General features: G+C 37.3%; 1 protein-coding gene across 1 annotated transcript; it reads left to right on the top strand.

The window, feature by feature from the left end:
* The first annotated feature begins 3,387 nt into the window (after positions 1 to 3,387).
* LOC309500262 (putative inhibitor of apoptosis) lies at positions 3,388 to 5,663 on the top strand. Its single transcript, XM_082171816.1, has 2 exons — positions 3,388 to 5,541; positions 5,624 to 5,663. The coding sequence occupies exon 1, from the start codon at positions 3,472 to 3,474 to the stop codon at positions 5,035 to 5,037; it is 1,566 nt and encodes a 521-aa protein (XP_082027942.1). The 5' UTR covers positions 3,388 to 3,471; the 3' UTR covers positions 5,038 to 5,541; positions 5,624 to 5,663.
* The last annotated feature ends 9,042 nt before the right edge of the window (positions 5,664 to 14,705 follow it).

Genomic DNA, 14,705 nt, shown 5'->3' on the forward strand with positions numbered 1-14,705 from the left:
ATGTTCCTGGAATCTCCTGAGCGAGTCCTTGCGGCACAGTCGTCCAGGGTTTGTGCGTTAATGCTCGGAAGTTTGTGTTTTGGGGTCAGAAGCGTAGTTTACGTCAGGTTCAGGCAAACAGGACTTTCAACTTTTTCCTTCAACCTTTGATCAATGAGATGATGTAGTAGCACAGCAGTCCGAGGCTAGTAGAGCTAGAAGTAGAGCTAGAGTGTGCAATGTCCTGAAATATTTATCAGGACAACGATTGGGGTCCGCCCCCTCGCCCCACTGGAGGGGTTGAATAGGGTGTCGTCATCAGGAAAGCCATAAATAACTATGTAAATTATAGTCACGATGCAACAGAAGTAGCATCATGGAGAAGTTATGCATATGCCACCAGAGAGAAGTTTATTATCTTCACTCATTCCAGTTACAAAATCTGATTAAACACTGTATTCAGTTGGCTTTAAGTTAATTTTACCGACTATGAAGATATTAAAGTTCATAGACCTTTAGCGCATTCAAATGTATTGAGTTAAAATCAATATCGCATTAAACACATCATTACTGTGTTTAATAACTTCAATAGTTATCAAGCACCAGCTGATTTAAGTTTTTCTTCAAACAAAAGTAATTTTCTGATAAATCATCGTACACCTACATGTGTGTTTTGTTGTATGCACAGATTTTGAGGGTCGCTTATAGAAAGATGCGTCCTTGTCTTTGTTTCGCGGTATTTTTAAAAACATAGAACCAGAGAACAGAGAACCTTGTGCGGAATTCTATATCCGCATAAAGGGTTAAAATATAAAATATACATTTTAGCGCTATTTAAAAACTAGGACGGTATAATAATAATAATATAATGTAAATGTCTCACGTGAAGATGATGGTTTAAACCATCATTTTATCAAATCAAGCCAATTCATGTGAATACTGTCGTATATGAACAAAGAGAAGACCTAGAGTTCACTAACACTACAGCTACAGTAACAGTAGGAAACTGCACAGCGCATTATATAAATATAATAATAGTTAGATGATTTATCTAACCATTGAAATTTACGATATATTAAAACATTCGGAATTATGCCGAATAAAAAGAAGATCATAAAAAACAGAACAATTATTAAGACATAAAACACAACGGCTGTTTTCTGGATCGGGCCTAAAAGACAGATGCCTAAAACTCAAAGTATTGGTGGGTACAGAATAAAAAAATTAATCAACCCTCCTTTCACATAAAAATACCATGTATCAACTGTGATTCATTAGCTTAACTGTCGCTAGTTATTATTCTCGGCCTCATCAAAGTTTCACCGGACCATACCGACTCTGAAACAAGACCAAATATTAACGCGTAACATTTATTTGCATTTCTTCTGAAACACCCTGTTTTGAAATTGTTTAAAAAATTTTAACATCACTAGCGTAACACTTATCGTATTGCCGGGTGTGATTGTAATGTTTTGTATGGCGTTTTCTTTACACCTTCCCCCGGATATCGGTTTCCTACTGTTACTGTAGCTGTAGTGTTAGTGAACTCTAGGTCTTCTCTTTGTTCATATACGACAGTATTCACATGAATTGGCTTGATTTGATAAAATGATGGTTTAAACCATCATCTTCACGTGAGACATTTACATTATATTATTATTATACCGTCCTAGTTTTTAAATAGCGCTAAAATGTATATTTTATATTTTAACCCTTTATGCGGATATAGAATTCCGCACAAGGTTCTCTGTTCTCTGGTTCTATGTTTTTAAAAATACCGCGAAACAAAGACAAGGACGCATCTTTCTATAAGCGACCCTCAAAATCTGTGCATTCAACAAAACACACATGTAGGTGTACGATGATTTATCAGAAAATTACTTTTGTTTGAAGAAAAACTTAAATCAGCTGGTGCTTGATAACTATTGAAGTTATTAAACACAGTAATGATGTGTTTAATGCGATATTGATTTTAACTCAATACATTTGAATGCGCTAAAGGTCTATGAACTTTAATATCTTCATAGTCGGTAAAATTAACTTAAAGCCAACTGAATACAGTGTTTAATCAGATTTTGTAACTGGAATGAGTGAAGATAATAAACTTCTCTCTGGTGGCATATGCATAACTTCTCCATGATGCTACTTCTGTTGCATCGTGACTATAATTTACATAGTTATTTATGGCTTTCCTGATGACGACACCCTATTCAACCCCTCCAGTGGGGCGAGGGGGCGGACCCCAATCGTTGTCCTGATAAATATTTCAGGACATTGCACACTCTAGCTCTACTTCTAGCTCTACTAGCCTCGGACTGCTGTGCTACTACATCATCTCATTGATCAAAGGTTGAAGGAAAAAGTTGAAAGTCCTGTTTGCCTGAACCTGACGTAAACTACGCTTCTGACCCCAAAACACAAACTTCCGAGCATTAACGCACAAACCCTGGACGACTGTGCCGCAAGGACTCGCTCAGGAGATTCCAGGAACATTCCAGGAACGAAAAGCATCTTTCATCATCGAATAGTGGACTATTCGAAAAGTTGAAAAAATGGCGACGCAAAAACGGATGGAGAACAAGTATCATCCGGCGTGTGAGTGCGCCACGGGCAAAGAGTGTTCTTTAAGAGCTACGCTAGACTCTATGTTTAAAGATCATTTTAGAGGTCAGATGGTTGGCTTGATGCACAGGATCATCGATGCTGCGTGTGGTATGAAAAACGATTGTGCGCAGGATACCAAACGTGTGACACATCTCAAAAATGAAATGGATGTCGTAAGAGGCTTGACAAAGCCATGGCCTGATGTAACACCCATGTTTTTTAACGGCAAAGAGCCGAACGGCGTAATCCTCAAACAAGTTCTGGATGTGCTGCGTGAATGTTGTGACGAATTCGAAATCACAGAGATACTAGCTATATGGACTTTTGTAACAGATCTCTGCATGTCACTGGTGTCAAAAAATGCAAAAACTGACGTTGGTGAAATAGTTGCAAGTCTGGTCAACTATACCCTAGAGCAAAACATGATAGCCTGCAGAGATTTTCTATTCTGGTTAGACCATCTGTAAACGTCGTTTTACTTTATGTACTGCCGATCTATCATTTTCTTCACTACTTCAATGTATACTCGAAAGTATAATGTTGAAATAAAAAAAAATCTGGTTAAAAAATGTCTGAGCTCATAATAATAGTATTATAATAGTATACATGATAATATTTAGAATAATAATATTTAGAATAATTAAAAATACTACATGATTTAAAAGATTAAATATTTAAATATTTGATTTCTGCATTTAAATGACTGTATTCCCGAGGTGGCAACCATTTCCAAGATGTGAATACCTGAAATTGTGTGGTGATTTTTAAATTTTTGAAATTGTGGTGTTTGATTTTGTTTTTAGCATCGGTTCCTGCATCATAGAGGGTATTTAATAAGTTTAATAAGATTATGTGTTCTGTCATGGACGACTAGACACTAGTCATGGGATGTCCAGCAGAGAGAAGGGCTTGAGTGGACACACCCTGTGGTCACATTTTTACCCGCCACAGCAAACCTCCTGTCGTCCTCTCACTCTGCCTTTTCCCCCGCTTCGCAACGTAGCCATCTTACAGCTTTCCAACCCTGCGACAGCCGTAACATCAACCGCCACGGCATCTTTTTCAAGCCAAATGGAGGAGCAGGTGGGTTACTTAAACACGGCATTCAGCAACCTGGCCCTCTCCAGCCCCATTTCCTCCCGTGGAGTTGAGGATATGTCTCACCAGCGACCTCCGACTTGTCACAATCCTGGCATGCGTCGGGAACTGGAACGCCTTGACACCTTTCAGAATTGGACTCTTGCTACATTAGCTCCAGCTGAGCTTGCCAAAAGTGGTTTCTACTACGTTGGCCAGGGCGACAGAGTGGCTTGCTTCAGTTGTGGAGGCCAGCTTAGCAACTGGGAACCGGGAGATCGGGCAGCATCAGAGCACCAGAGGCATTACCCCAACTGCCGCTTTGTTCAAGGTGACCGTGCAGATAATGTACCTTTATCTGGTGGCGGCCTTTCCAATGGATCGGCAATGCAACAGTGTGAAGAAAGGTTGCTCACATTTGTCAACTGGCCCTCAAGAATAACTGTTCGACCAGACCAATTGGCTAAGGCTGGTTTTTACTATGTTGGTCGTAATGATGACGTGAAGTGCTTTTGTTGTGATGGTGGACTCAGATGTTGGGAGTCTGGTGATGATCCATGGAGAGAACATGCTAAGTGGTTTCCAAGATGTGAATACCTGTTGCAAGAAAAGGGCCAAGAGTTTGTTCATCAGATTCAAGCAAGATTTCCAAGACTATTTGAACAGCTATTGACTAATGGAGACAGCGACTCAAGAGAATTTGTTGATCCAGCTGCTGTACACCTGGGTCCTGGAGAAGATGCAGTGATGATGAACAATCCTGTGGTGAAGCAAACCGTTCAAAGCAAAATTCTCGCAAGTGGAGAAAATTACAAAACCGTTCAAGAATTGGTGTCTGATTTACTACGTGCGGAAGATGAGAAGAGAGAGGAGGAGCGAGAAAGTAAGTTTCTTACTTTTCTTAAGAAACATCATCTTGCCGTGTCACAGCGGCTAAAAAGTGTGCAGTGCTTAATGGACCATCTTCTAGAGGAGAACGTCATCTCACAGAAAGAGTATGACATTATTCGTAACTACACTACAGTCAAGCAGCAGACAGGGCAGCTCATTGAGTTAGTCCTGTCGAAAGGAAATGCAGCAGCAGAGGTCTTCCGCAACTGGATCAAGAAGAATGATGTCTGCCTGCTGAGAGAACTGATGGCCCAGACAAATGAAGCTGCATCACCGAGTCAAGATCTTTCAGACTTGCCTATGGAGGAACAGTTAAGAAGACTTCAAGAGGAGCGCACATGCAAAGTTTGCATGGATAAGGAAGTGAACATTGTCTTCATCCCCTGTGGTCACCTAGTTGTGTGCCAAGAATGTGCGCCTTCTCTACGCAAGTGCCCCATATGTAGAGGCTTGGTCAAAGGCGCTGTCCGTACTTTCCTATCATAAAGTTTTCCTATCATTTGGATTTGCAAATTTACATTTAACTTGATGATACAACTTAGTCTAAATAAGAGCAACGTAGAGTCCTCGGATTTCTTAAAAATAACGCAACAACAAAACATTGTGACAAACTTTGACAACATGTTGTATGGACAAAATACTGTTTGAAATATTTTTGTATAAATAAGATCTAAGACGCCTAAGTACAGTTTTTCAACCATCTAAAGTTTTTGAACAGACGCTGTTTAGTAAAAATAATACATAAGTCTTCTAAGAAGATAAATAGAAGATATGATTTTAATAAAACTTTTATTGACATATATAAATATCTAATTTAAACTTTTAAGGTTATGCTTTTAAATGAATTTAGTATAAAACTCTGGATGTACTCTGGAACGCGGACTAGATTTACTGTGACATTGTCCCCCGAGACTCATCTGGTCTGTTACCCTATATCCTGAAGCTTCAGTTCACACTGTAGTTTATCTCTGAAGGATCTGGGGGTGTTTTGTTTGACAACTTAAACTATTTGCTTTTTGGATTGTTTTTTATCGTTGCATAAAGAAGTACTTCACCTCTCTGGAAATGTAAGGTGTTTTTATTTATATATTTATTTAGCTAAAACTTTTTTTTTACATTTTTGAAAATGTAGTTTTCTGTGATGGTCGTGTTTAGGTGTAAGGGATAGAATATGCAGTTACGGTACAAAAATCATTGTGGCTATGGAAAGCCATAAAAATTGAAACCCCGCATGGACAAAAAATTATGATTGAATCTTTACATATAAATGAGATTTAAGACGACTAAGTACAGTTTTTCAACCATCTAAAGTTTTTGAACAGACATTGTTTAATAACAATTATACCTTAGGTTCAATTTAAACAAAATCATTACAGTAATCTTCTAAAAGATAAATAGAAGATATGAATGTATTCAAACTTTAAAGATTTTTTCAAGCAAGAAAGTTAAGAAATTTAAACTTCAAACTAAAACAATCTTTCATTTTTAAAAGATCATATTTAAACTTTTACGATTATGCTTAGAAATAAATTCAAAAAGATCAGCGTGTTTAGGTGTAAGGGATGATAGAATATGCAGTTAAGGTACACAAATCAATTATGGCTGTGGAAAGCCACAAAAATTGAAACTCCGCATGGACAAAAAATGCTGATTGAATCTTGAAATGTTTCATTGAATGATTGAATTGAAATGAGATTTAAGACGACTAAGTACGGTTTTTCAACCATCTAAAGTTTTTGAACAGACATTGTTTAATTAATAACAATAATACTTTAGGTCACAGTAATCTTCTAAAAGATAAATAGAAGATGTGTATTTATTCAAACTTTAAAGATTTCATTTAAACTTTTAAGATTATACTTTGAAATAAATTGAGAAAGATCAGCGTGTTTAGGTGTACATGATCGAATATGCAGTTACGGTACAAAAATCATCATGGCTATGGAAAGCCATCAAAATTGAAACTCCACACGGACAAAATCTTTTCATATAAATGAGATTTAAGACGACTAAGTACAGTTTTTGAACAGACATTGTTTAATAACCGTTAAACAAAATCATTACAGTAATCTTCTAAAAGATAAATAGAAGATGTGTATTTATTCAAACTTTAAAGATTTCATTTAAACAATCTTGTATTTTTAAAAGATATAATTTAAACTTTTAAGATTATACTTCTTATAAACTCAGCACCTGATATCCTGATCACTGAATTTGTGTGACTCTCTGACACACACACACACACACACACACACACACACACACACACACACACACACACACACACACACACACACACACACACACACCCTTTGGCTGGTGCTTTTTGAAAGCTCCGCAGGTCAAACGCTGGTGTAAAGAGGCCAGAGGGCCCTGATTTCTAATAAAGATATTTTTTTATTTTTGTGAACCCGTTTCATTTATTGCGTTGTTTCATAAGCTGTATGTTTTTTCTTCAACTCTCTAAACATTTAACTGATTGTTTCATAACATGTAGGCCTATGTTGTTTTTGTTTTGTTTGTTTTGTTTTTTTCTTCAACTCTATAAACATTTAACTCATTGCAATTTTTTGTGAATCCATTTTATTTAAACTGGATAGTTCTACATTTATTTCAACTTTTTGTGTGAGGTTTTAGTAAGATCTTTATTTTATATTATTTATAATCATTTATATTCTTTTAAAGAACAGAATGTTTTATGTAAGATGATATTTTATATTATTGTATATTATATTATTTGTGTGAAATATACATTATTTTATAAAATCTCTGTTTCTCACTATCACTGTGCTCTGGAATGTGGAGGAGCAGAAGGAGGGGGATGTCAGAATGCGGAGGGCGCGCGCACCACTCAGGCCGGGGCTGTGCTGGAGAGGCGCTTTAGTTATCTAAACATGTGAGATGATTTTTTATTTTTTTATTTTCGTGAACCCGTTTATTTTATTGCGTTGTTTCATAAGCTATATGTTTTTTTCTTCAACTCTCTAAACATTTAACTGATTGTTTCATAACCTATATGTTTTTTTTGTTGTTGTTTTTTTTAACTCTATAAACATTTAACTGATTGCAATTGTTTTTGTGACTCCATTTTATTTAAACTTTTTGAGTGAGGTTTTAGTAAGATCTTTATAAACATTTCATTTATATTCTTTTAAAAGAACTGAATGGTTTTTCAACATTTGTGTGAGATAAACTTACACAGTTTTCCCCTTATCAGTTTCACAGTACAGCCCGGATACGCTCAGGAATATGTAGGGAGGATCGTGTGTGTGTGATACCAACTTCAAAAACACACACACACTCACAGACACTAACTGTCATGTTCAAAAGGCTTCAATAGGCTTCAAACAATTAAAACTAGCTGTCATATAGCCATGACGTATTATTTAATCACAGTGTCTTCAAACGATCAAAAGGCTTCAAAAACACTAACTGTCATGTTCAAAAGGCATCAAACTAGCTGTCAGATACCATCACGTATTGTTATAACACTTTCTGTCAATATCAAAAGACTTCAAAAGACATCAAAAGTCAAAACTAGCTGTCAAAACATGATCAAAAGCTGTCAAACTGTCAATCAAAAGTCAAAACTAGCTGTCAAAACATGATTAAAAGTCATACTAACTGTCAACCTGTCAATCAAAAGTCAAAACTAGCTGTCAAACTGTCAATCAAAAGTCAAAAGGGGCGGGACACCTGTCACCGGAAGGGGCGGGACACCGGAAGGGGCGGGACACCGGAAGGGGCGGGACATGTCACCGGAAGGGGCGGGACCTGTCACCGGAAGGGGCGTGGCACCTGTCAATCAATCATTTTTTGACAGGTGGTCCGTCATATCAACTACTGACATGTTTGACCGTTACGCTCACGTCTTTTTCAGTGTCTTGTGCATTACGTGGCATTCTAAAAACGCTGTGCTCAGGTTTAAAAAAGTACTAATAAAAATAAAATAAAAACATGTCTCTAGACCTTGGCTCATTTGAAGCATTTGTTTCGGAACAAGGCACGTTTTTTTCCCTTTAGTTTGGTTAGTTTAGGCATTAATGAACACGGCGATTGTGCTCAGATCCGCAACAAATAAACAGTCTGAGATAGCCTAAATGAGGTGGTCTCAGCCTCATCTCTGGAGCTGTTTGGATGTGGTGAGAAAGCGATCTGACCCAGCGGACCAAAAAATCATAATTCATAATGGGAAACGCAGTGTCTGATTCTGTGGGTGAGCACATTAATTATGGCAGTTGAAAACCAAAGAGTGCCTCTTCATCTTAAAAAGTTTAAAAAAAAAGTCTAATTTCTCATCTCCGAAACAGGTGCATTGCAGGAATGCTGTCCAGACAAAGAATTGATTCCTGTTCTTACTGATCAATTATATATAAAAATGATGGCTACATTTGTGTGTGTGTGTGTGTGTGTGTGTGTGTGTGTGTGTGTGTGTGTGTGTGTGTGTGTGTGTGTGTGTGTGTGTGTGTGTGTGTGTTATGGGTTGAAAGACTTCAGATTTTTTTAAGTCAACATTTATGTGATTAAAGTCAAGTCGACGTTGACCTGTCGCTGAATGAACAGATAAACCCGAACCTCGAGCTGAGACTCGAATGCGGGTTGCCTTGTTCTATGGCATTTGACACACAGCGCTGCCCACAAGGCTATTTCTCCTACATAACAGCTTATTTTTATCAGTTCTTTTGTCTTTGGGTCTTTATTTTTCTCACAGATATGTCTGCTCGTTTTAAATCAGATACAGATAAAGTAAAGTTTACATTTATATGAATGCATTATGCCCAGTACACATTGTGTGATTTTGGGATGTCCCAGTGGAAAGATGACCAATCTTGGCAATTTCTGTGGCTGTGGCTCCTACACGGTGGTCTTGCGTCGTACAGGGTAGAGGGTCAAAGTTGGCCTGTGATAATTGCAGGCTTGGGAGGGTTACTTTAAAAATGTATTCCGTTACAGTTACAAATTACTTCATAAAAAAAGTATTCAGTAACATAATCCAAGTACTATAATATGAAAGTAATGTAACTGATTACTTTTGGATTACTTCAAGGTCATGTATATAAATAAAGTCAAGCAAGAAGAAATATTATAAAAACTAAATAAATTTTTTTTTTTTTACTAAGAATTTGGTCCAGTGTACAATATTTGCTAAATATACACACAGGCCTGAATATATATTTATGTAAAGGGCTATACAGACATCTAGTGGCTAATGTATGGTATTACAGATTATTTTGTTTTATTTTTAACTAATTTTTAACTAAAAAATAAAAACACAACATTTAAAATGTTTACACAATCTACATATTAGTTTATTTTAAAATAGGCCCACATGTTGACTAAAGCCGTGATCTTTCTTAATTTGCCTGACTGAACTTGGGGCATTGGCAGTGGGAGTTCCCCTACGTTACCTAGACAGCGAACATCCCGTTACGTGAGAAAAGATTAAGAAAGGACATTTTGGGTACTGAAAAAGCTACTCTCCTAATTTCTACAAAATAGCAGCGGTGTTTCCATGAATTAAAAGCGATTTTACCCGCAGGCAGCATCGTTTCTACTAGCAGCAGTGATTCAATCTGCGTCTGAGGAGATTGTAGAAAGCTGTTATTTGCACATGCACCAGCACACGTGAGTCATTACTGGCAACAGAACCAGGAACTACTGTATAATCAAGCATCGCTTAATATAGTGTTATTATGCCAAAATACTTATTTATTTTGTTTTAAATGAAACCATTGTAATCCTGAAAGTATTCCCCCTTTTTAAAAAATGTAACTATAATCTGATTACTACGTTCTTTGACGTAACTGTAACGGATTACAGTTACTGGATTTTTGTATCCTGATTACATAACGCCGTTACATGTATTCCGTTACTCCCCAACCCTGGATAATTGTCTGACAGTGTCAGAAATGTAGCATGATCATCTCACAGTGTGTTTGCTGCTACGACCTACGTCCACTGACTAGCCAATAAAAATGCACAATGAAATGCGTATTGATAAACGCGACAAGGCGCTAAAACTTAAAACTAATTACCTCAAGCTCCATTTACAAAATTGGCATGCCAAGTTGGCCTTTTTTCCCTAGCCATGACCACGTCCATATTCTCCTCTTTCGCTTCGCTTCAGCGCACATAAAAACCATAATTGCCAAAGTGTGATTCATCTTGCTCTATTTGTTTACCACTAGCCAATGCTGATGACATTTTATTCTGCTCTATTAACTTGTGTCGTAGACTGCGACAGGTGTCATCATCGTACAGTCTACATAATATATGTATCCAAGTTTATTAGATCCATGATCAAGTGTGATTTGTAATGATCTTATAGATTGCCGAAATTGCACAGTCTGTAGCAGGCATTAGTGAGAGAGCCATTGCGTGAGAATTAATTCTGTGTGTGTGTGCGTTACAATGCAGCAGTGCATTCGTTTAGAATGGCGATTAACTTACCTGTACAATAAGCTGTTTAAAACGTGTATTCACCTGATCAATTTATGGTATGGAAAGGTATGAAAACACCTTAAATGATGGCAGATTATTCATTTCTGAAGGAACAGATCCTTAAGTCTCTTTATTCTTCCTTGAATTTCTGACAGTAATGAAACAAGATTATTTTGAAATATATTTTAGTGTAATCGTTTTAGGTCTCACTACCCAGCTACTCGTGAAAAAAAGATGAAGAAAATCATTTAAACCTCACACAGCTAATTACCTAGGTGTCATAATGATGCAGAATGACTCATACATTTCCTGCACTGAGTGAGAGTGACGGAATGGGAAATGCTGGAAAACAAATCATATCTGGTTCTTTATCATGCAGCCCCATCGCTCAGGTGAAGCGATAAAAACCTCACTCTCTCATTCTCTATAAAACTCCCTTCAATGGCCTGGCCCACAGCCTGCCGTTAAATCAAGCAAACAGAACCGTGCTCTATTGCTGAAAACTCCTGAATAACAGTGTGCCAAGTCCTGGGAATGAGAATAAATATGATTCTGTGGCGGCCTCAGATTAAAATACACTGAGTGACCTGTTCTTTACTATGTAAAGTTGAAGTGTAACACTTCTATGCCACTTGTATCACCCAAAAAATATATAAATAATAATTTCCAAAAAGGTTTTCTCAGCGCTTTACCCATTTTCCATTGGTCAAAAACACATTGTCCTGCCTCCAAACTCACACCATTGGTTTGAGCCAATGTTGCAATGCTGTCTCTGTTGTCTCTACCCATTAAGATGCCTTAAGAGAAAGTACTTTAACACCAATAATGCACACTTAAACTTGGAAAGACATATCCAAGTAATAGATCAATTAATATCTGTAATAGAGGCAGTTCTGGCTGATTGAAAAGACAGCATTCTCATTACTGAAAGTCCGAATTCATCAGAATTATTGTAGCAGAAAACGAACAAACATGCAATCATGGTCTATTGTCATAACTTACAATGATAAATGATTAGTGATGAAACCCTTTCAGTTATTACCTTTTGTTCAAGGCCCGTTTCCTGTTGATTAATCATTACTTATTTAAAGAACAGAATTAGAGTAAAAAAAAAAAGAAGAAAAAGCTGCAGGCTCTCATAAAAAAACTGCTTTGCCAGAAGCACTGAATAACTTTTGTGTAACTGTCACTTTAGACTCTGAAATGGGGCCTCTGAAAAAGAAAACTTTAAGATGAATCAAGAGAGATCTTTCATTTAAAAGGAAGAGAAAAGCAAGTGGTGCGCTGTCAAATGAATTAGAAAATTTGACAACAAGAACAAAGGTAAAAGCAGTGAGCTACCCTCAGGGGTCGGCATACATCAGTTCCTCGCTTCACTCTCTGGTGTTCTGGCGCAGGTGCTCCATAGGCAGACTGCCAGCGGTACGTCAGTCAACTGAGCTGTATTAATGATGGAGTTACACTCTACACACTTTTGGATGCTTTGGACAGATCTAAAAAAATGATAAAAAAGCTGGTAAACTGCAGTCACATTTGTCTCTGCACAGCAAAATTCCACAAGCGAAATGCAGTCATCACAATACGAATCCACGCCATGCGGAATTTCTTGTGAGGAAAAACATGTGGATTTTGCATCGGATTCAAGTTTGTTTGCAAATTCGTCACGTTTACCAATTAAAACCTGCTCACTACACTATTAATAATGGACAATAGACCTAGTCTGGCCATCACCAGACCAAGCTCAATCTTTTAAGATTGAACATTAGTCTGGGGAGTCTGCTCTGTATTTTCTACTGCATAAGAGGCGTGATCAACGGGCATAGTTCAAATGACTCTGTACGCAATTGGATAGTACTTCAACCAATCAGACCAACGATCCAGGTGACGTACTTTGCAGTGAAAACTCCAGGCAGGAAACGTGTCAACAAAAGTGTTGGTTTGGAGCATTGATCAGTGGTTTGCAGAAGCAGCAATGGCATCAAGTGATTTTTGCAGGTTGTGCAAAACAAAAACATGAAAGTGAGTGGTATTTACACCCGCTCGAGCGATTTGTTTGCTAAACTAAAGAAGCCATTGAGCATTGCCGAGAGGTTAAAAGGAATTGGATTGGATTAATCCCGTCAATAGCGCGCCAGGTGGAAAAGCCAGTTTGTGATTGGTATGATATTAGTATGTAAGACCTTACGTAATCACGCATTCTGATTTTCGGAAAAGCAACATGATTTCGAGTGTGTACTTTTATACCAATTTTTTTCCAATAAACATGAAGGTAATATTGGCTAACTTACATTTTATGGCCAAATGTGGCAGTTACTTTGTCTATTTTTGCACTATCAATGCAAACAGTTACAAATAAAAGACAGCAGAGCCCCTGCGTATCTCCAAGAAAAACACAATAGTGGTATTTCCTGAATGAATCAGTGTTTTGAATGAATCAATTGATTGAGTGAATAATTCAATGACTCCTTCATAAAGCCAGCCTCTTGTGTCATTCCCGAATGAATTGGGGTTTGGGAAGGAATCATTTGAATGAATGATTCAATGACTCACTCATAAAGGCAGCCATTAGTATCCTGCAAAGAGAGTCGCTGAAAAATCCTCACCGCAAATGCATAGACTAATAGTCTTAAAAACTGACAAGCGAATTCCCACTATATGCATGGATCTGTCTACACTACAAGACCATTGATATGATGGATTTCTATTTTGTTGGTCTGAAATAAAATAATTTTATTTACAAATGTGTGTTAATCGACTGATGTATTTTAGTCCGGACTCCTTATGTAAATAACTGATCATTATTAAATGCCAGAGACTCACTTTTGTTCTCTGAGCTGCGACCTGCCTACCTATGGAGAAATTGCAGTTCTCAAGAAATACAATTTCAGGAGTCATTAGTTCACTAAGCATGCAAAGCAATATGGATGAGGGAGAGATAAATTGCTCAACTCCTAAAAGTCTGTCTTTACAAATAACTATGCCAACTATATATAGTTAAAATTCATGATTGCAAAAACTCAAAGAATGGTTTTATACTGTTTGACTGCACCCAATGGAGAACAACACTTGGCTAGCGACTCTCCGATAATTTGAGACCCTTAGTTGAGACTTACATTGTCAACAAAACAGGCCTTAGTATGTTGAGACCTTTTGAGAGTAATTGGCCACCTTGCAGTTCAAGCAGAGTATGTTGGAAAATGTGAATGGTTGTGAATCTACCAATAAATGTTCAACCAACAATATCCTTCCAAATTTTGGCCCAACTTGGCTGTGGGGTTTTGAACAATGTTGCTGTTTAGCTTAGGGTTTGTAAGGACCCAGCATGCTTTGCAGTATAAATAAATTATACAACTAATCTTTTTTTTTTTTTTACTATTCTTTGCTGTTTTGTTCAATGTAGTCATCGTTATTCTCTCTCTCTCTCTCTCTCTCTCTCTCTCTCTCTCTCTCTCTCTCTCTCTCTCTCTCTCTCTCTCTCTCTCTCTCTCTCTCTTTTGTTTTTCACTTTATTGATGTTTTTGTTGATGGTCACCGTTATTGAGGTTCATATGTTACGTGTTGAGGGTCTGTTTGTCTCTTATTAATAAAAGAAAAACTTTTAAATGAAAGACCTTGTTTTTTATATAGTGCTTTCTCTTTTAGAGTCAAACAATAATTTGAAACTGTGCCTGATGCAGACAACAGCAAATCAACGTTTCCTGTGTTGCTAATTG

This window comes from Leuciscus leuciscus, assembly GCF_965113295.1.
Source record: "Leuciscus leuciscus genome assembly, chromosome: 6".
Lineage (NCBI taxonomy): Eukaryota > Metazoa > Chordata > Actinopteri > Cypriniformes > Leuciscidae > Leuciscus > Leuciscus leuciscus.

Excerpts from the sequence above, each read along its gene's own strand:
- LOC309500262 (XM_082171816.1), top strand. The coding sequence starts at position 3,472 with ATGTCCAGCAGAGAGAAGGGCTTGAGTGGACACACCCTGTGGTCACAT.